The sequence below is a fragment of the Enhydra lutris genome, unplaced genomic scaffold (genome assembly GCF_002288905.1).
Source record: "Enhydra lutris kenyoni isolate GAN:26980312 unplaced genomic scaffold, ASM228890v2 scaffoldscaffold6, whole genome shotgun sequence".
Lineage (NCBI taxonomy): Eukaryota > Metazoa > Chordata > Mammalia > Carnivora > Mustelidae > Enhydra > Enhydra lutris.
Window position 1 is genome coordinate 29,308,058 of NW_019154090.1, and position 20,374 is coordinate 29,328,431.

The 20,374-nt window shown below is 48.8% G+C and overlaps 1 protein-coding gene across 1 annotated transcript; it reads right to left on the reverse strand.

The window, feature by feature from the left end:
- Positions 1–7,992: 7,992 nt before the first annotated feature.
- On the reverse strand, positions 7,993–18,683 carry LOC111141809 (DDRGK domain containing 1). The gene is made up of 9 exons (XM_022494636.1): positions 18,537–18,683; positions 17,156–17,362; positions 15,580–15,692; positions 15,250–15,351; positions 12,376–12,498; positions 12,070–12,108; positions 9,383–9,439; positions 8,825–8,873; positions 7,993–8,461 (listed from the first exon to the last, which is right to left on the reverse strand). The coding sequence occupies exons 1-9, from the start codon at positions 18,625–18,627 to the stop codon at positions 8,295–8,297; spliced, it is 948 nt and encodes a 315-aa protein (XP_022350344.1). The 5' UTR covers positions 18,628–18,683; the 3' UTR covers positions 7,993–8,294.
- Between the last annotated feature and the right edge of the window lie 1,691 nt (positions 18,684–20,374).

The window sequence follows — 20,374 nt, forward strand, 5'->3', positions numbered from 1 at the left end:
CCAGGTGACCCAAAGGTAGAATAATCTTAATACCAAAATATGAAAAATAATATAAAAGAAGAAAAATTGTGATTGATTAATCATCTGTCTTCCCCACTAACTTGTAGCATCTATACAGATAGGATACTTTAAAATTTCATATCTTGGGGCGCCTGGGTAGCTCAGTCTGACTCTTGATTTCAGCTCAGGCCATGATCTTGGGGTTGTGGGATGGAGCCCCAAGTCTGGCTCCACACTCAGCAGGGAGTCTACTGAGATTCTCTCCCTCTCCATCTTCCCCCATCCCTCCACATGCTCTCACTCTCAAATAAATAAAATCTATTTTAAAGATTTACTTATAATCTTTTTTAAAGATTATTTTTTAAAAATCTTTTTTAAAAGATTTTATTTGTTTATTTGAGAGAGAGAGTGAGCAAGAAAGAGAGCACAAGCACAGGGAGTGGCAGGAGAAGCAAACTCCCCGCTGAGCAGGGAACCCACAGCGGGGCTGGAGCCCACTGCGGGGCTCGATCCCAGGACCCCGAGACCATGACCTGAGCCAAAGGCAGACGCTTAACCAACTAAGCCACCCAGGCACCCCTCAAATAAACAAAAAAATCTTTAAAAAAAAATTCCATATCCCCATCTTAATACTCTGGTAAACAGGGGCGCCTGGGTGGCTCAGGGGGTTAAAGCCCTGCCTTTGGCTCAGGTCCTGATCTCAGGGTCCTGGGATCGAGCCCCGAGTCAGGCTCTCTGCTGGGTGGGAAGCCTGCTTCCCCTTCTCTCTGCCTGCCTCTCTGCCTACTTGTGATCTGTCAAATAAATAAATAAAATCTTAAAAAAAAATACTCTGGTAAATAGAATTTATGAACCCCCAAAGATATCCAAGTCCTAATCCCCTGAACCTGTAAACATGTTAGGTTACATGGCAAAGGAGAATTAAGCTTGTAGACAGAATTAAGGTTTCTAATCAGCTAACCTTAAAATAGGGAGATTAGGGGTGATCAGTCAGTACAGCATGCAATCTTGATCTCCAGTTGTAAATTTGAGCCCCATGGTGGGTGTAGAAATTACTTAAAAATAAAAATCTTTATTAAAAAAGAAATTAGCCTGGATTATCCAGGGGGCCCAGTGTAGTCATAAGGATCCTTACAAGTGGATGAGGAAGGCAGAAGTCGGGGCGGGAGGCATATGACTAAGGAAGAATGGTTAGTGATACAGGGTAGCTGGCTTTACATATGGAGGAAAAGGACCACAAGACAAGGGATGTGGCTTGAAGATGGAGTAGAGCTTCCAGAAAGAAACAACTCTATGTTGATCTCAGCCCGGTAAGACCCATATTAGACTTGTACAGAACTAAAGATAGGAAATTGTGTTGTTCTATGCCGCTAAGTTTGTGGTAATTTGTTACAGCAGTACTAGAAACCTAATGCAAATGGGTAAGAGACACTCGACATTCATTTGTTGAATGATGAATGAAACTGCAAAAACCCTTGGGTCTACAGACAATTGGGTAAAAGGGAAATCATTTGCAGAATACAAATGGCCAACCAGCCATGGAAAACGTCTCTAGGCCTGCTGATATTGAAGAGATGCAAATGAAAACATACCATTTAACAGACGACCCGACCCTTTGGGGTCCTACCCACCAAGTTATCCAGAAGGGAATCTGGGGCTTCTCTGGGATAACTGGGCATTGAACCTCCAAATGCCAAATGGGGGGCAGCGGGGGGCAGACATGGCACTTTAATCCATGCTTAAGTTTGGATGTTTGTACTAAAGTTTTTTACAGCTGTGCTTGCTTTATGAGGAAATAAAAACCTCTAGAATTGGGCCAAAAATTCCTGGGCATGACTAGTAAAGGCCTTGGGGGTTATCCAGACCCATATAAAACTATAACTGAAACATTTATGATCCAAGTATGCTGGAGTCTCTTACATGGGGTTTTATAAGCTGGTGAGCTGATGCTTACACGTACCCCCACAGGACCCTTGAGAAATAAAGGTTAAAGGGAAAAATATTAAAAACTTACTAGACTGTATACTCCTTTTAAACACTCTTCTTTACTAGTTGCATGTTTTTCCCAATAGAAGGTAGTTTTTGCTTTTATGTTCTCAAGGGTCCCTAAAATTTTTTTTGTTTTTACATAACTAATGCTTTGTTTATATAATACGAATGATAAAACTTATCTGTATCTATACGGTGTAAACCCCATTGCAAGATATTTAGAAACAAAGCATAAACAAATACAAGCCACCATCCTACCACCCACCTCTTACGTGAGTTTTATAAACTCACATCTATTTGTGAAGCGTGTTGTTCTTCTTAAAGTCCTAAGCAGAATAATAAGGATTATTGCATCACGGAATTATGGTTATACCCAAATCTTTAATCAGTCTTACAGAAACATTCAGACTCCAAAAATGTTGCCGGATTTAATTTTTGTAAAAGCCGGGATAAATCTGTCTAGCAGAAAGCCTTCTTTGTTAACATATTACATGGCGGGTGATATCACTGCAAACTAAATGAGATGGCTAGGTGAGATTTTTATTACCTGCCTTTGGGCCCTAAACTTCCCATGTGTCCTTATCATTTGTTAACTTCTCTCTTGAGTTACCATAGTTCAGTGGTGACGGATTATATGCTCAATAACTTCTCATCTATTCATATTTGTTATAACGGTCTATTTTGATATGAGGCAATAGGCACAAACTACAGGATACATAAAGACAGCTGTCAAAGTAGACATCAAGCCTGTGTCCACCCAGCTGTGCTGTTCTATAAACCATAGGGTTTAGCTCAACTCTAAAGTGGCCAGACTAACCTCGTTGATGAGAAACAAAGAGAAATCAAGTAACTTAAGTATTAAATTTCAGGGACTCGGTGACAATAAAGTTGGAGCATTACTAGTTTTAGTTCTTGTATTATTATTACTATAAAGGATGTGTTTTTATACCACTGTGTTAGCAATGTAAGTCAAGAAAAGTTAAAATGACTAAAACCAGCCAGTAAATCTAACCTGTTATATGTAAAAGATCATATTTAAACAAGTTTAATGTTACAGTATTGATATCTGTTGGGTTCTAAGGTTGCCTTATGCATTTTGCTCTAGAGAGTAATCTGATAATGTATAATAAGCCAAAAATTATGTATGGTGTCAGGATAAGCCAAGTAAAACTATTTTTCAGTGTCACTACTATAGTCTAAGTTGTTTTTGGTACAACCCTGTGTCATATATTATACATGTTATATACGATACACAGCTCTGCATCCAGATACTGATCCTGTCCTGTCCTCAATGTAAAAGGAACAGGCTCCTTAGAATGCTGTTTTTTCAGACTGTAGGCTGAGTTCTGTTAGTGAGTAATGAAATCAATGTAGTCACTATCAGCTCTGGTACAGATCAGAGAAGCAAATATTAACATGCATTAACCACACTAAGCAAAACGCTAGGACACCTTAGCTTCAGTGATCTCTATGCATGGGCATACAAACATGGACTAAGTCCATGCTTGTAAGTCCAAATAAAAAATGGATTTTTTAAAAGATTTTATTTATTTATTTATTTGACAGAGAGAGAGAGAGAGAGAGAGAAGACACACACAGCAAGAGAGGGAACACAAGCAGGGGGAGTGGGAGAGGGAGAACAGGCTTCCCGCAGAGCAAGGAGCCCCATGGGGGGCTTGATCCCAGGACCCAGGGATCATGACCTAAGCTGAAGGCAGATGCTTACCAAAGAGCCACCCAGGCAACCCCAAAATTGATTTCTTTTTTTTTTTTTTTTTAAGATTTTATTTATTTGACAGACAGAGATCACAACTAGGCAGAGAGGCAGGCAGAGAGAGAGAGAGAGAGAGAGAGAGAGAGGAGGAAGCAGGTTCCCTGCTAAGCAGAGAGCCCGATGTGGGGCTCGATCCCAGGACCCTGGGATCATGACCTGAGCCGAAGGCAGAGGCTTTAACCCACTGAGCCACCCAGGCGCCCCTCAAAATTGATTTCTTAATAAGAGATAATGTCAAGTAAGTTTGGAAAACACAGCCTTAGTGGATAGTCTCCACTGGGGCTGGGGCTTGGGACAGCTGATGTCTGGGGCCAGCACTTGTGAAGGCTTGAGGTGGTACCCTCTGATGACGGTACAATGGGGGTGCAGGAGGAGGGGCTGGAGTAATGATGATTTGTGGGATATGAAGATTGCAAAGAAGATTAAGAAATGAGTTCCTCCAGGTGCCTGGGTGGCTCAGGCAGTTAAGGGTCTGCCTTCGGCTCTGGACATGATCCCAGATTGCCAGATTGAGCACTCCCCCCGGCTGCCTCTCCCCCTGCCCCTCCCCCTGTTTGTGCGCACTCTCTCTATCTCTAATGAATAAAATCTTAAAAAAATAATGTTACTCATTCAGAACACTACTTAAAACACCCCCCCACCCACACACTTCACTGAATATCACCAATATTTCTGGGCTCAGCAATCCCTGCCCTTCCCAATCAGGTCCCAACCTCCCTTTCCACCTACTCTCTCCTTTGCCCCAGGCTTTCCTGTTCCTCCAGCGAACACCGCACGTCCCCTCAGTCAATCACAAGCCTTTACATTCTCGAACCTATCCTCCCCAGTCCAGAAGGCCTTTCGCAGATCAGTGTTTGGCCACACACCTGCTGGCTGGTCGCCCTATCAGATTAGCACCACTGCCCTGGGTGGATTGGGTGGATTGGGTCTTGTTTGGGCCACTGCTGTTCCCTGAGGTGCTTAGCATCCTGTCTTGCACTCAGTAGGCTCTCCGTAGACTATAAATTGTTAGTTTTGCTTTTTTAAACACACTGAATGTGTTAAATAACTTGTGTTACAAAAATCCAACGTGCATCCTTCACTGGTGCCAGCGTGTATCCTGGGGGGGGGGGGTGTCACTCAATTGCCAGATGAATGGGGAAACTACTGGAGGCTTCAAAGGGCCCAGCTTTTTTAGCCCCTTTTCTGAAGCTTACCTTGAGCCAAGATCATGAGATCATCTAGGGCTCATTGTGTTTATTTATTTACTTTAAATGATTTATTTATTTTTAAAATATTTATTTCATAGAGAGAGAGAGAGAGAGAGAGAAAGAGATCACAAGCAAAGTAGAAGGAGAGGGCGAAGCAGACTCCCAGCTGAGCAGGGAGCGGTACATAAGGCTCGATCCCAGGACCTGGGGATCATGACCTGAGCTGAAGGCAGACACTCAACTAACTGAACCACCCAGGTGCCCCAGTTTTATTTATTTTAGAGAGAGAGCGCACGCACGTATGAGTGGGAGGGCCAGAAGGAGAGGGAGAAAGAATACCAAGCAGACCCCGCACCGAGCACAGAGGAGCCCAACACTGGGCTTGATCCCACAACCCCGAGCTCACGACCTGAGCTGAAATTAAGGTCAGACACTCAACCAACTGCACCACCCAGGTGCCCCTATTTATTTAAAAAAATGTTTTATTTTTAAGCCCTTCGAATTATCTTCTCCATGAAGGGGAATGAAGAAGAGGACTACCCATTTTGTAGAAGGTGGAGATGCTGGCAACAGGGAAGACCCCATCAACAGGCTTATTAGAAGGACGAACTAAAGTATCTACTGTGATTATTTTTGTAATTTTGTCAATTATTAAGTGACTATTTTCAAATTGAAAAAACTTTTTATTTTCAAGTAATTTCTATACCCAACATGGAGCTTGAAGTCACAACCCTGAGATCAAGAGCCACAAGCTTCACCAACTGAGCCAGCCAGGGCCCCTTGTGTGTGTTTGTTTATTTATTTTTAAAGATTTTATTTGAGATCAAGATAGAGTGAGAGCACAAGCTGGGGGTGAGGGGACAGAGGGAGAGGGAGAAGCAGGCTGCCTGCTGATCAGAGAGCCTGACGCAGGGCTGGAGCCCAGGACCATGAGATCATGACTTAAGTCAAAGGCAGATGTTTAACTGACTGAGCTACCCAGGCACCCCCCTCCATGTTTAATTTTAAACTTTTTGTTATGAGAAACGTTCAGTATAAAAATAAAGGAGTGGGGCAGCAGGGTAGCTTAGTCGGTGAGGTACCGACTAAAGGAAAAAGGGGTCACACAACTAAAGGCCTCAGGGTCACAGTCAAGGTCAAGTCCAGGGTCCCTGCTTCATTTTTCATATATATGTTCTCAGCCCCCTGAGATAATTACCCTGGGCTCCAGAAGAAGTGAAAACTATGCCCTCAGGAAGAAAAAGAAATAAAATCAGAGCTAGTGAATAAGCAAATGTAAATCCATGGTACTGAGATGTTTATGATCAATTTCAGTACTACACACACACACAGATCAGTAATGTCATTGTTCTACTACTACTAGATGTGTCTGGTCTACTGTTTGAGATGTTAAAGCATTTAAAGTATACATTAAAGTATATATTAAATTTGGGAACTTGAAATGTGGAGAAGTATTGAAGTAATAATTGTTTAAATGCTTGAAAAATTACAAGTGGCTAAACCTGAAAGTTCTCATTTATTGTAAAAGAGGTTCTACATACTTAGAAAAATGTTAATCACCATTTCAAGAACACCTCATCTGATAAATTTCTTAGATTAGTGGGTTGATCGCTAAAAAATTCAAAGGGTCATAGGTTTTCTCCTCCACTCTAAGCCCTTGGGACATAAGGGGTTTTAGAAGGCTTCCAGGACGCAAGAAAGGGACGTGCCTCTTCCCCCCTCCAGGCCTGTGGATAGAGGGTACAATGTCCTGACCAAAAGTGGAGCTGGGGCTGCTACAGTCCTCCTGCCGCCTGGATGGCCTTGACCAAGAGTGGAGGGGAAGGGTGGAGGAGACTCGGAGCTCCTGTCTTGCTCTGGGAGAAGCCCTTTCCAGTGGGGATTTTCATTACTTATAACTTGATGGCCTGTCTCTCCACCCCACCCCCACCACCTTCTCGACCTAGGCGCATGCTGAAATCTCCCACTGATGTCGCTGGGGTCCCACCCCCGGAGAGTCTGATGGCACTGGTTCAGGACGCAGCCTGTCGTGAGACTGCTGACAACTCCCCAGGGGCTTCTAATGAGCAACCAGGGCTGAGAACCATCACTCAAACTGTACGCTTTCTTTTCCCTTTACAATTTTATGTTTCTTTCTCATACTGTCAGTACCTCTCTCTGTTTCTTCCCTCTCCTACTGGACTGTGGGCTCCCAGATGGCGTTCCAAACACTGCACGTGGCCCTTTCTAGCTCCAGGTGACTCCGAGTGCCTATAGCTGACAGAAGCAGCAGTCACGCCTCACTCGGAATTTAGGCACTATAGTTATTATTTATGGCACCAAGTGAGTCAAAATCATCCTTGATGACACTCAGGAAGGCTCTACCCTACAACCTGATGTCCCATCTCCATCACCGTCTCCACAGACTGGTTCCTCCAGGGTAGGAGCAGAAAGCGGTCTCCTCTACCAGCAGAGGAAGTAGGTGGTTTATGTTTAGGGTCAACTCTGCATAAAAAATACACTTAAACCCATGCCTCACCCTCGGCACAGCAGGATGTTCATGCCATGAGCAGCCCACAGCAACTGGAGTGACTGACCCTACAGGAGAGACACATCTCCATCTCACACCCACTCCTGAGCATATGGTCCTTACGTCCACCAGTGGGTGGAATCACCCACACCGTCTAAACTTTCTGGCCAGGATAGAGAGCTAAATTCATGGGATGGACCGTAGGAAGCACATCTCTCCACTGCACAACTCTACCCAGTTCAAACAGGTTCCTCCCTTCCTTCCACCTGCCTAGCCTCTGTCCCTCCCTGACCGCCCTTCCCGCCCTCTGAAAGGCTGATGTTCCTTAGGATTCTATCCTTGGCACTTCCCTTTTCTCGTTAAGGGCTCTCAGCACTCCGTAGGGCTCCTCAAACCATCCACATAACCAACAATGAGACCTCCCACCCCAATTAGGGGAGATGTTGCCCTAAGGTTGCTTACTTTTGCTCTGGGAAGTGGGGGAGGGAGAGAAAAACCTCATCTTTGTAGGGTACAAAGAAACACAGTAATTGCTCAATATTCTTTTTCAATGAATGAACGCATGGTAAGAATGGAACTTTCATCTGCCCCCACAGGGCTCCTCCCATCCACCCCCCAGATATGTTCTGAGGACTAGACTTCACTTGCTCATCTGGACTCCCAGGCCAGGCATTCTGTCATACCAAGCCACACCAAGCTCAGCAGTGCTCACAGGCCTTTAATCTGTAACTGCCTGGCCACATTCCATCTCTCCCCCAGGGTGGAGGGGAGGGATTAAGCTGTACGTCCGGGTAGGCTATGCGAGCTGCCAGTCCAAAAGGGAAGGGCTAGGTCAGGCTGGGGACTGGACAGGGGGCTCCCGGCCCCAGGCAATGAGGGAGTTGCTGGCCTGGGCAAGCTCAGTGATGGACACCCGGCCCCGCTGTCGGATGAAGTTAGCCACGGCAGCCAGTTCCTCGGGGGTTATGTAGATGAACTTGCCCCGGTCGTCAATCACACCTGTGGGGACAGGAGGGTTGTGGGGCTGAGCCTTCTAGGGTCTCCTCCCCACCACTGCCTGAGAATGCCCACCCACCTACCCCTTCACAAGTGGCTCAGAGCCCTCCAAGCCTGCCCACCTGCCTGCACCCAGTCCTGACTATGCAAGTCAAATCCAAATCCAGCTTTCTTGCCTATCCCAGTCACCCAGAGCTGCTCCCAGGCCTGGGCACCTCCCTCTGCTCAGCGGCCCTCCCGCGCACCACTTCCCCACCTGGGGCCGAGACAGGGATCATCCTGCCTCTGCAAAGACCCCTGCAGGCCCTCTGTAGCTAGACACACCCCAAGGCCAGGGCCTATGGTGACCGACTCTCATCCTCTCACCTGTCAGAGTCCCCTCAGCCAGCAGGTCCTGGATGCGGTTTATGGTATCCTATGAGAAGAGTAAATCCCAGAGCAGAGATGGGCACTGCCATCCCAAAGGACAGCTGCACTCTCCCTCCCACCACACTCAAATCTCCTCCTCTCCTTCTCACGGCCACCCCCAATGTGACTCTGCTTCTTGTCTGGAGAGGTTCAGGGGAGATAGGGCCGTGGTCCCAGGGCACTGTGAGACCTCCGAGAGAGGCTTTCTTCAAGGCAGGAGAGGAGTGGTGGGGACATTTGGCCATGAAGCCTGGCACAGGCTGTTTGCAAGAGAGTTGTCAAGGTAACTGGGTTTGGGCTGCCTCGCTTACAGGGGTTGCTGGAGTGATAGGGTTTGGGCTCTTTTCTTTTTCCTCTGTCTAGTAGGAAGGCAAGATTCCTGGGGTGCCAAAAAATTCCTACAGTCTACTCTTGCTTGAGGGCATTAAGACTCCTATCTTTAAGGCGGTCCCCCTCTGACAGCCATATACACCCTGTGGCCATATTCCACGGAGCAGGCCACCTTCAAGGGCTTACCTGAGTCCGCAGGCCCACCTGGGAAGCCAAGTCTTCCAAGAGCACGACCTTGGATTGCTGCAAGGAGGGGGAGGGGAGAAAGCCTCTCAGCACCGGAGCCCTCTGAGGTCAGCACACCGGCCTGTTCTGTTCTGGGTGGCTGGCTAAGCAGGCTCCATGCTCCCATGGGAGAGCTTTGTTTCTCTCACACATTACTCACATGCTCTCCCACCTGCCTGTACACACACACACACACACACACACACACACACACACACACTCTCTCTCTCTCTCTCTCTCTCTCTCTCATCGACTCTCATGCCCATACTTACTGGGAGGGATTTGCTCAAACCAACACCTGCCCCACGAGTCACGTCCTGGCCTGGGGACTACCCTGAGACAGACACCCATGGAGAGTCGAGCACAGCTGCTACCTTTCTCCCCTGTATCCAGCTGTATCATTTTAACATTGTGAACAGGCTGGAAGGGGAAGCACCACAGAGATGAAGGGAGAGGCTGACAAATGCCAAAAGCTTATTAAAAAATTGTCACTAGGACCTGTGTTTGCTGAAGACCTGCCAGGACCAGGAGCTGAGAAGGTGTGGGGGGGTGCAGAGGTGAAGAAGACACAGCTCCTGCCCTTGAGCTCATAGCCAGCAAGACGACAAGCGAGAATGTGGACAAGAAGAGAGCAGATGGGAAGCCCTGATGAGCCAAGGTCTTGGTAAGAGCAGTACAGCTCATTCTTGTCTCACCTCTGTTCACTGGCCCCTCGGCCTGAGACCCCCACCACCCTGACGTGCCACACTGCTCCCCATCCTCTCTTCACTCTGTTGAGGCACTGTGTCCACCCTTAAAATTACTGTCACTAAATCTGCTCAGAGCTTTCCACGCATGGCCGTGCTCCATGTGCTTCCCTCACACCCTCGGTAGAAACTTCGGTTCCTGGTGGGGGGCAGGGGTGTGACCAAGGGTCCACCGCTGGGTCCTACGCAGGCATCTGCCCTGCCTCCCCCAGCCCCTCCCCAGACAGATAGCATGTGACTTGAGAGAAGGCGGTCTTCTGTGTGTCCAGGAATCTTCCATAGCAAATGAGCTGGGGGAGGAGTGACACAGTGACGCCTCCTCAGCTGCAGATGGCATGTGACTGTTCAAAATGCCAAAATGAATGTGCAAGCCGGGAGGCAAGTGAGTGGTGGCTGGGGCAGGGGGTGGCAAGCACAAGGTGACCTGGCCAGCTGGCCTCTACCTACAAAGCAGGGAGTAGGCCCTGGGTTCTCAGTGACAGCTCAGAATGTGACCACAGAGTCACCCCAGGGGTCCCTGAAGACCTGGCCTGAGAAGATCCTGGGGCCCAAAGTACGTTTAGAAAAACAAACCAACCCACTTAGCCCTGCTCAGAAGGGAGAGAGGATCGACAAGAGCAAGTTAGGCCTACGCTGCACATAAACTACACCTAGCACGAAAACATGTCTCAGGTTCTGAAATGCTAGCATTCAAGGGCCCGTTCCCCTGGAAGCCTGGAAGAAGGCAGGTGGGCTGAGCTCCGGAAGTCGTCCTTCTCCCTGAGACAGCAGCTGTAGGAGGATCAGCCTGCGCAGGCTGGAAAGACCTCTGCGGTCCAGGAGAGTCTGGAGAACCCCCCAGAAAACGGCCTCTCTAGAGAGCCTCTGAAAGCAAGGGCCGGAATTGCCCCCGGGGCCTCTATTTGAGTCTCTGCAGAGGTGAGGGGGAGCTGAAACTGGTGGATGAGGGCTTCCTGGAGGATAGACTCAAGATCTGTCACTGCCCACTGGGTCAGTGGGGATGGTGAGTTCCAAATAGCAGCAGGAAAGTGTGAGAGATGTCCTGGCAGCCCTCGGGGGTTCCATCAGAGAGGAATGAGCTCTCTCCCCGCTAGGAATACCAGGCCCCCAGGCCATGAGTCCAGCCCCTTACTGCTGGGAGGAGTTTGAACCCTGCTCCCTTTGGAAGAAATTGGGGTGGGGAGGCTTATGCAAGGCCTGGCTCCTTGGCACCCCCTAGTAGCACCCCTCCACCGCCTCCACTCCCTCTGCACTCCTTCCCTCAGCCGCCTCTGCACCTCTGAGCTGCACTTGAAAACCTCTCCCCTCGGAGCATCCTTCGTGGGAGAGAAGTTGCTTAGCAGCAAAGCAGAGCAGGACATGCTTATGCAACTCCAAGCAGCATCCAGCCCGGCTCCAGACGGACGGGGACACACGTGCTGTCCCGCCCTAGATTCCAAAGGAAACATCATCCTATTTCCCTGCAGACCCGAGTTCCTGGTCAGAAACACGTGGCCGGGGATGCTTGTTTCAACTCAACAGAGCTCAGTGTGACAGAACTGACAGAAAACATATGTGAAGAAACTTGAAAACACAGTGACTCACTGAGCGTGGGGTCTGAGGACCAGGGAGACTGTCAAAGCCTGAATGTGAGGAAGTGATTGAAGGCTCAGGCCTCCCACACAGACCAGGTCCCTCTCCACTGTCAAAGCAGGAGGGGCTCTTCTGGCCAGGACTGGGCAGCGCTGATTCCTAGGTCCCCTGCCCACCCCTGCATGGGCTCAAGTTAGCCACCAACAGCCCCAGCTTGGGTCCACTCCTTCCACGCCCAGAGAGCACACATGACACGCACACACATGAACACACAACACACAAGTGTGAGGCAGGGAGTGGATGCCCAGGCTCCGTTCCGTGGCTTCTTACCTTAATGTAGTTGATGAACTCAGTCAGGAAGCTGTGGGACTAGAGGAGCAGAGAAATCGAGGTGAGTGTCCCCCTTGCAGGGGCTACAGGGGTTTATTCCACCCGCTTGCCATCTGTGTGAGCAGAGCTTCCCACAGTAAGGGGTTCGGAGGCACCCCCTCTTCCAAACCTGAGCCTGCTGGGCCTAATGCCCACCCACCTCTCAGGGCATGACAAGGGCAGCAGGCAAGGAATGATGGGGTGTCTGGGAGGGGGTGGCAGGCTTGGTGGGCACAGAGATGGGTCTTCCAGGGGCTGCAGGCCCACCTGTTCCTCAGTCATGGTCTCGCCCACACCTTCCTCCTCCACCACGAAGGCTTCCTTCAGTTTCAGGTACTCCTCATGCTCCCGCTGGGCCTGCTCCTCCCGGGCCTTCCTCTCTTCCTCCTCCTGTGGACAAGAGTCAGGTATGTTGGGGCAGATGCCCACCCCATCCCTGTTCTGGGCTCTGCTGCCCCCACAGGGCACCAGCACATACAGTCTGGCCCTTTCTCGGGGACAGAGTTCCTTTAAGACACTGCTCCCTCAACCCAAGGCTGAGCTACAGGCAGAGGCCCCTCTTCTCATCAGTTCCATCATCTCCCAGGCAAGTGCTGCTCAGCCCCCTCTCCTTTAAAATGCTGCCAATGATCCCCTCCTTGTCATGTCCAAACTTCGTGTACACACACCCAGACTCCATTTCCTCATCATCCATTCACTCAATTCCATCATACTCAACTCCACCAAAACAAGTGCTATGGTCTTACCCATGCCCTTCATCCCACCCAATCCAAAGGGACAACATCAGTCTCATAACCCTGTCCTCTCAGTGGTGCTGGGGAGAGCCGACCATTTCGTCTTCCCTCGCTTGGGTGGCAGATCCCACACTCTCCTGGGTTTCCTCTAGCTCCTTGGGTTACTCTTCTCACCTCCTCCATCGCTCAGCCCTGTCCCTCCTCCCTCCTTCCCCTCCTCAGGCCACCTCGCCATGCCCACAGCATCAACAACCATGTCCTTGCCAGTGACTGCCACCGTTGTACCCCTGCCCCAAATCTCTCCTCCCATGTGACGCACTCACTGGGCCATCTCACAGGTACCTCAAGTTGAGTACATCCCAGAAAGACCCTGTGATCTACTCCCCACACGTCTGGTCCCTGGCTCGGTGCGTCACAGAGCCATCTGGCCAGCTGGTCAGAAATAAAGTCCTATCTACCCCTTCTGTCTTCAACTTCCGGAAAACTTCTCAGTCCGACCATGCCACTTCACCACCACCGCCGCCCAGTGCCGTAGCTTCCCTCCAAGTCAGCCTATTTTCCAGAGCTCTCAAAAAGATTTTTTTTAAACATGTAGCTAAAGCTGGGACAGAGAATACACAAAATAAGCCTGGAGCATCTTGCAGTGCCAAAAAGGAAGCAAGTACTCAGAAAACAAAACAATGAGGTTACGTCAAAGGTACACAGGGCCAACTGCAAGAGCTCCTGCTGACCTACGTGACAAGGTAAATGAGATGGTATCAGACGGTAACGCAACACACGAAACATATCCACCAGTCCATGTAGGTATAAACAACTAAATATACACACAGGGAAGAAAAGGTAAAACTTCCATACAAAAAAATCCCCAATACTTTGCATACTTTGCTCTCGAGGAGGTGGAGAATAACTTCCCACCCCTTAAGTGTGGGCTGTGCACAGCAACTTGTTTCCAAAGAACTACAGGAAGGAGGGCGTAACATCACAGCAGACAAATCTGGCAAAGAAAACCTGAGCCAAGCAATCCAGGTTAACATCAGTTGTGACAAGCCAAGTTGACAGCAGGTATCCTTCATATGCGGCGTTGAGAACGGCCCTTCATCTGTGATCTTCTTCCCCAAAATCCATAACCCGGTCCAACCATGAGATAAAAAAATCAGTCCAGCAAACTGAGGAATATTCTATAAAGTATTTGCCCAATCCACCTCAAAACTATCAAGATCACTAAACGCATGGAAAATCTAAGAAAATGTCACAACCAGAGGAGCCTAGGGAGACATGGTAACTAAGTGTAATGTGGCGTCCTAGAAGTGACCATTTAAAAGGATAGTGGAGGAAATTAATGAAATCCGAGTAACGAATAATGTGTGGGGTTTAGTTAAGACAATATATCGGTATTGGCCGTGGGAAATATACCACAGTAAGGTAAGGTGCAGGGGAGGAGAACCCTAGAACATTTAAGGTCCATCAGGCAGGGTCATTATTCAGAAAGGTAAAAATGCAACCTCCACTAACGCCTCCTCTCTCCTGTGCTCTGGCCCGCTGCTACAGCAGCCAAAGCCAGGTTTCCTGCCAGCAAGGGTCCCTGGACAGCAGGGCCAGGGAGAGGCCAAAGGCACCAGCGAGGTCTTCTTAACTGGGGCACTCCTGGCTCTCACTCTGTATACACATTGCACTTTCATGATGTTCCCTTTCTTGGGCACCAGTTCTCAGAAAGGAAGCATCTGGCAAACAAATGCTCACTAACCACCTCTACCGTAGTGGTTCCCATTCTCTGAGCATCTATCTCCTCCAGGCCAGGCCCTCCACAGGACCTGGTTCAGGCAGGATCCATTAGCTCTTACCTTTAACAACTTCAAGGCCTTTAGGATTCAGACCCTACTCCCTCTCTGACTTTTCTCCTTCTTGCCTAGCTTGTTTTAGCCACTCTAACCACTGCAATTTTCTTTAAATGCTTCAGGCATGTTCAATAAATCACAAGCACAAAAATCCCCATCGCCGGCTCTGCTTTTCAGCAGCAGTTTCATACAGGTTGTGTTTAGAGTCCGGGGACCAAATAAACCAGGGCCTGTTCCTAAACCCAGTCCATGGGCCGTCTCCTAGGTTAGAAGTGTGAGGAGCTGCATAAGAAGCAAGGTGCCGGGGCACCTGGGTGTCTTAGTGGGTTAAGCCTCTGCCTTCGGCTCAGGTCATGATCTCAGGGTCCTGGGATCGAGCCTCGCATCAGGCTCTCTGCTCAGCGGGGAGCCTGCCTCCCCTTCTCTCTCTGCCTGCCTCTCTGCCTACTTGTGATCTCTGTCAAATAAATAAATAAAATCTTAAAAAAAAAAAAAAGAAGAAGCAAGGTGCCTGCTCAGGTGTCAGATGTCAGGACTGCAGGTTGGGAGGGGGGATGTCTGGTCTGTCTCACCTTTTGTTCCTCCTCCAAGCGAAGCCGCTCCTCCTCTTTCTTCCACTCTGCCTCACGCTGGGACTCGAGGCGTTTCCGTTCCTCACGTTCAGCCTCTTCTGCCTGGAGAGAGGCCTTCATAGGGAGCACATTCCCTACCCCCAACCAGACCTTGCCTACCTCACAAACAGGCCAGGGTGGCAAGGCGTGGGCCAGACCATCGACCCAAGCTGTAAGAGACAGTCAGGCAAGCTACATGCAAAGAGCCTGAGGGGAGGGCCTGACACAGGGGACAAGGAAGGCAGGACCTTTCCACACGTTCCCAGAGCTGCACCCAACCCTCCTGCTTGCCTCACGCTGGGCTTTTCGAGCCTGTTTCTCCTCTAGCTTCCGTAGTTTCTTGGCTCCAATTTTCCCTGACAGGTGACTTTCCACCGGCTTCTCGATACCTTCTTCCTCCTGGCCTGAGTATGGTCAAAGAAAGACAGTTCAGGTCCTGTAGAGGGCTGATGATGATGGATCCATCCTATCGCTTGTCCCTTTCCACATGGCAGCGAATCCCGTTCCTCTCACCTGCAGATGTCACTAGCCCAGCTCTGCCCTCCACAGACATCTACCATGAACACAGAAATTAATGCTCTGAGTGTGTGTATGTGACAATGTGTGAGCGGGCTGTGTGTGTGTTGAGGGTAGAGGGTAAGGTAGGGGAAATGTGAGGGAATCACGGGGCAAGGGAACAGATAGCAACTTTAGCCAATGCATCACCATGAAAAGGGAGATGTCACGTTCCAATATCCAAGAGTCTGAAAATCACCGGCAGGGATGTTTGGGCTTGCGGACTTCTCTGGTTTGTCTCTGAGCTAAACCTCAGGGAAGGATGGCCTCATGGGGAAATGTATCCCTGCCTCGTATCTAAAATTGTCCTCACTCTGTTCAGGAACTGCTAAGGGTTCTGGGCTCAGCCCCTCGCCAAAAAGACAGCTCCAACCCCAAGACTACCTAAAGTTAGGGCCAGCTAAAAGTTAAAGACTTGTTGGGGCACCTGGGTGGCCCCTAAATCTTGATTTTGGCTCAGGTCATGATCTCAAGCCCTGCTTCTGGCTCTGCACTCAGCGTGGTATCTGCTTGAGATTCCCCCGTACTTTTTCCCTATCTGCTCCTCCCCCTGCTTGTGCTCCCAGCATGCATGTGTATGTGCATGTGCGCCCTCGCTCTCTCAAATAAATAAAATTTAAAAACCAAAACCTGTTGATGCCCAAGCAGCAGAGATGTCTGATCCTAAGTCTGAGACAAGAGGAATGGCACCAGACTGCCTCTTTTTTGAGCTAAAGGGCTAATTCCCAAAAGTACCAGGGCAAAATTCCCAAGTGCCCCTTCCTCAGGCTCAAGCCAGGTTTGAGCACTGCAGAAGAGATATTTTTTCTCAAAATCCCAGGGCCTCTGTCGGTCTCCCAGGGATATGGAAGCTCCATCAAAAAAATGTCTCCAACCCTAAACCCTTCTAGGATTACAGGTGACCTCACCTCAGGAACTGCAGAAGCTTTTAGCTGGGTACTCTGGTCCTAGAGTGAGGCTCTCAGAAAATGACTGTGCCCATACCAATAAGGTGCTAGGATATAAGAAGTGGGATGAGGAACTATCTAGGTCAATCTAAAGATCCCTGTCCTCTTGCTTAGACACTGAAAGCCAAAATGAAGGAAGAGGGGGCTAGCCCAATGGAATAGGGATCAGGGTCCAGAATTGCTGGTCAGGGTCCAGAACCAGGACCAAAGGATGGGTCCCATGTCTCCTCTCCCCCAACCCTATCCTTTGGCTCCCAGACATGTCTCCTACACTATAGCTTCACACCCCACTCTTCCACCCAGCTTTGGAGGTCCCTTCATGCCCTAAACCAGCCCCTTTCTCCTCTAGGCTGGGCCCTTCTCACCTGGGATGATGGCCTCCTCCTCATTCTCATCCACCTCTGCCCAGGTGACACGCTGGGCTCGGCGCTGGGCCTGCAGGCGGCTGCCCAGATCCCTCCGGCGCCGGGGCCTGCCCCCAGTTCTCTGCTCCTCAGGCTCCAGGGGCCGAGGTTGGGCCACTGAGCCTGCTACTACCGGCAGCTCCTCATTGTGCAATGGTTCCTGGCCAGCTGTAGGGAAGAGAGGAACCACACAACTGTCTAGCAGTCCAACCCACCTGATGGCAGGGGAGCAGCACCCTGGAAGCCTCATCTTCCACTCAACTTCCTTCAGTTTATGGCAGCCTAAAGCACAAAGCCCCAGTTTCTCAGATCATAAGGGCCTTTATAACCCAGACCCACACCTTGGTCCTTTGCAGCAGGATCATCTGTTCCCTCCTGCCTTTGTCAATACCTTTCCAGCCAGCTGGCCAGAAGACTACCACCCTGCAGGAGGAGATGAAGCCCAACTTCCTCCAGGAAGCTTACCCTGACTTCTCCAGACTACATCTGAATACCTACTGCAAGACTGCATTTATTTCTTGCCTGCCTAACACCACCTGCCACAGTTTTATAAGGCATGCCACCCAGGAGCACACCTGGGGAATGAGGCTTCCTTTCCAGGAAGATTTCCTGGCTATCTGCCTTACTTCAGCTCTCTCCACCCGCCCGACCCCTGCCCTTGGAGCATATAAGTGCTCTGAAGTAGCCGGTGGGCCCAGAGAGGAGGAGAGACATATACACAAAACCACATACTGACAAGAAATGGGGGACGGAGGATGACATGCACATCTGTTCCGTACCCTAGCAGATGACCTGAGCTCCTGGTCGGGGGTGCAGGAGAGAGAAGGGTGCACAGGTGCTCTCTTTGAGGTGTCAAGAGAGAGATTCAGGGAGTTACAGCTCGTAGGTAGGCACAGTATACTCAAGGGCCCCCTTCTTGGCACCCGCTCTGGAGCCAGCCTGGGTGGGACGCAACAACCCTGCGGTCTCTCCTGGGGCGCACAGGGGATAGACCCAATGACGGATGGGAGCATGTCCGCCAGGGAACGGGGCCCCTTTGAGTCTAGAATGCCGGGAGGCGAGGACAGGGATTGAGTGAGACCATCTTTGAGACTGGGGGAGAAGGTGTAGGGGAGCTGCCATCCCGTCCGCGAGTAGGGTTGCTGCACTGCGGCTCACCGCCGCGTCCGCGACGCGCAGGTATGCGCAGGCGCGCAACTGGCCTGCAACATGACAAGCGCGACCGGCGCGGAGCTACTCGTCAGCCCAGCGCATGCGCAGGAACCGCGGTGCGACGGCCTACAAAGGCTCAGGAGGCCAGAGAACGCGGCCCCACCGGCCCTGGAGCGGCGGCTTCTCCTACCTGCTCTCGTCCGGCCCCGGCTGTGAGTCAGGAAAAAGATAAGGCCGACAAGCAGAGCCGCCGCCACCAGGTACACCACGGGGGCCACCATGACGGCAGCTTCCAGGCGGAACCGGCGCGTCCACCCGGAGGCCCCGGATCTCCCGGGCCCCGCCCAACGGCTGTATGGCCCCTCCCGTTTCCAACTCTAGACTCCGCCCACCAGCCGGGGCCCCGCCCAGGCCGCGCACTCCCTAGAGACGCCTCAATTTTTTACTGTAAAAGGAATTTGGGGGGCATACCAATACTCATAACTGGAAATGATCTCAAACGATTTTGTGCTGTGCCACATTTATATGTGTTTTAAAAGCATTAAGCAATATCGCAGAGCGTTTATAGAAACATACATATGTAGAAAAAGTACAAAAAAATGCTAAGGAATGATACACACCAATTTCAAGATAGATGTTGGGAGGAGGGAAAACGATGGATGAGATTTGGGGCAGAGCTTTGCCTGTATCTGTGACATATGATTTCTTAAAAAGAAGAGTGGGGAGGAGAAGAGAACAAATCTTATATTTAAATGAGTTGTGATATTATTTTTGTACCCACACCTGCAACTTTATACCTATTTTAGTATAAAATTAGCTTTATTAGACTACTATGAGAATTTGTGACCCAGTTTTCCATAGTGAGCACTCAAAATTTAAGTACCCATGGAATTTAATTTCCCTTTAATTCTTAAGAATTATCTAGAAAGGGGCTCCTGGGTAGCTCAGTTGGCTAAGTGTTTGCCTGCAGCTGGGGTCATGATCACAGGATCCTGCCCGGTTCCCTGCTCAGTGGGGTGCCTGCTTCTCCCTGCCCCTCAGCCACTCCCCTTGTCCATGCTCTCTAATAAATAAATAAATAAATAAATAAAATCTTAAAAAAAGAATTATTTAGGAACTAGGTAGTAATTATACCTCAGTAAAATTGGGGAAAAAACCTGGGGACAGTATGTAAACTCAAGATTTTTTTAAATTTATTTTTATCATAAATGTCTCATTTATTAGACAGTAACAGGTTTTAAATAAGAATAACAAGTGATCATTGAGGCACTAAGTAACAAAAAATATAGTAAAAAACACAGGCAACTATTACTTCAAAAATTGTAAGTCTTCATTTAGTTCACTTTTAACAGCTATAAACACTATGTGGGCCCCCTGGAATCAATCAGTATCAAAAATGACAAGTTATTAATAGACACACAAAAAAGTTTAATATTCAGAGAAACTACTACTTTGTAAGGTCCATAAAAATTAGAATATTTCAATTCCAGGATAATTCATTACTCATTTCTAAGAAATAATTGGTACACAATGAAAATTCTTTGAGAGCCAACACATGTACAAAATTAAAGCATATAACTAATTAAATGTATAAATTCTCCCTTCCAAAAAACAATCACTTTCATACATTGATTACCAATGGATATGCCAGCATTATGGCTAAACCTCCCAGTTTTTCCTGAATATAAGTAAACAATAAATACACATCATTTAAAATGCATATGTTAAAAATCTAAACCACTTTAGAAAGTTGATGGGAATTGACTTTATCTTTTGGTGTAGGTAGGGCTAAACTCAAGATTTTTGAAAAAGCAAAAATCTACTGGGAATCTGTTGTAACGTAGTATGAAGCTCGTTGTGTGTGTGATAATACAAAGATCCAAGGAACAATAGTATGAAGTGGAAAATTTGAAAAAAGACGGCACCATGTGAACATTTTAACATTTGTTAAGCTGGAATAGTGGAACTAATGCATCTATTTTATTATTTCCTGTAACTCTGGAATATTTCATAATTTACATTTTTAAA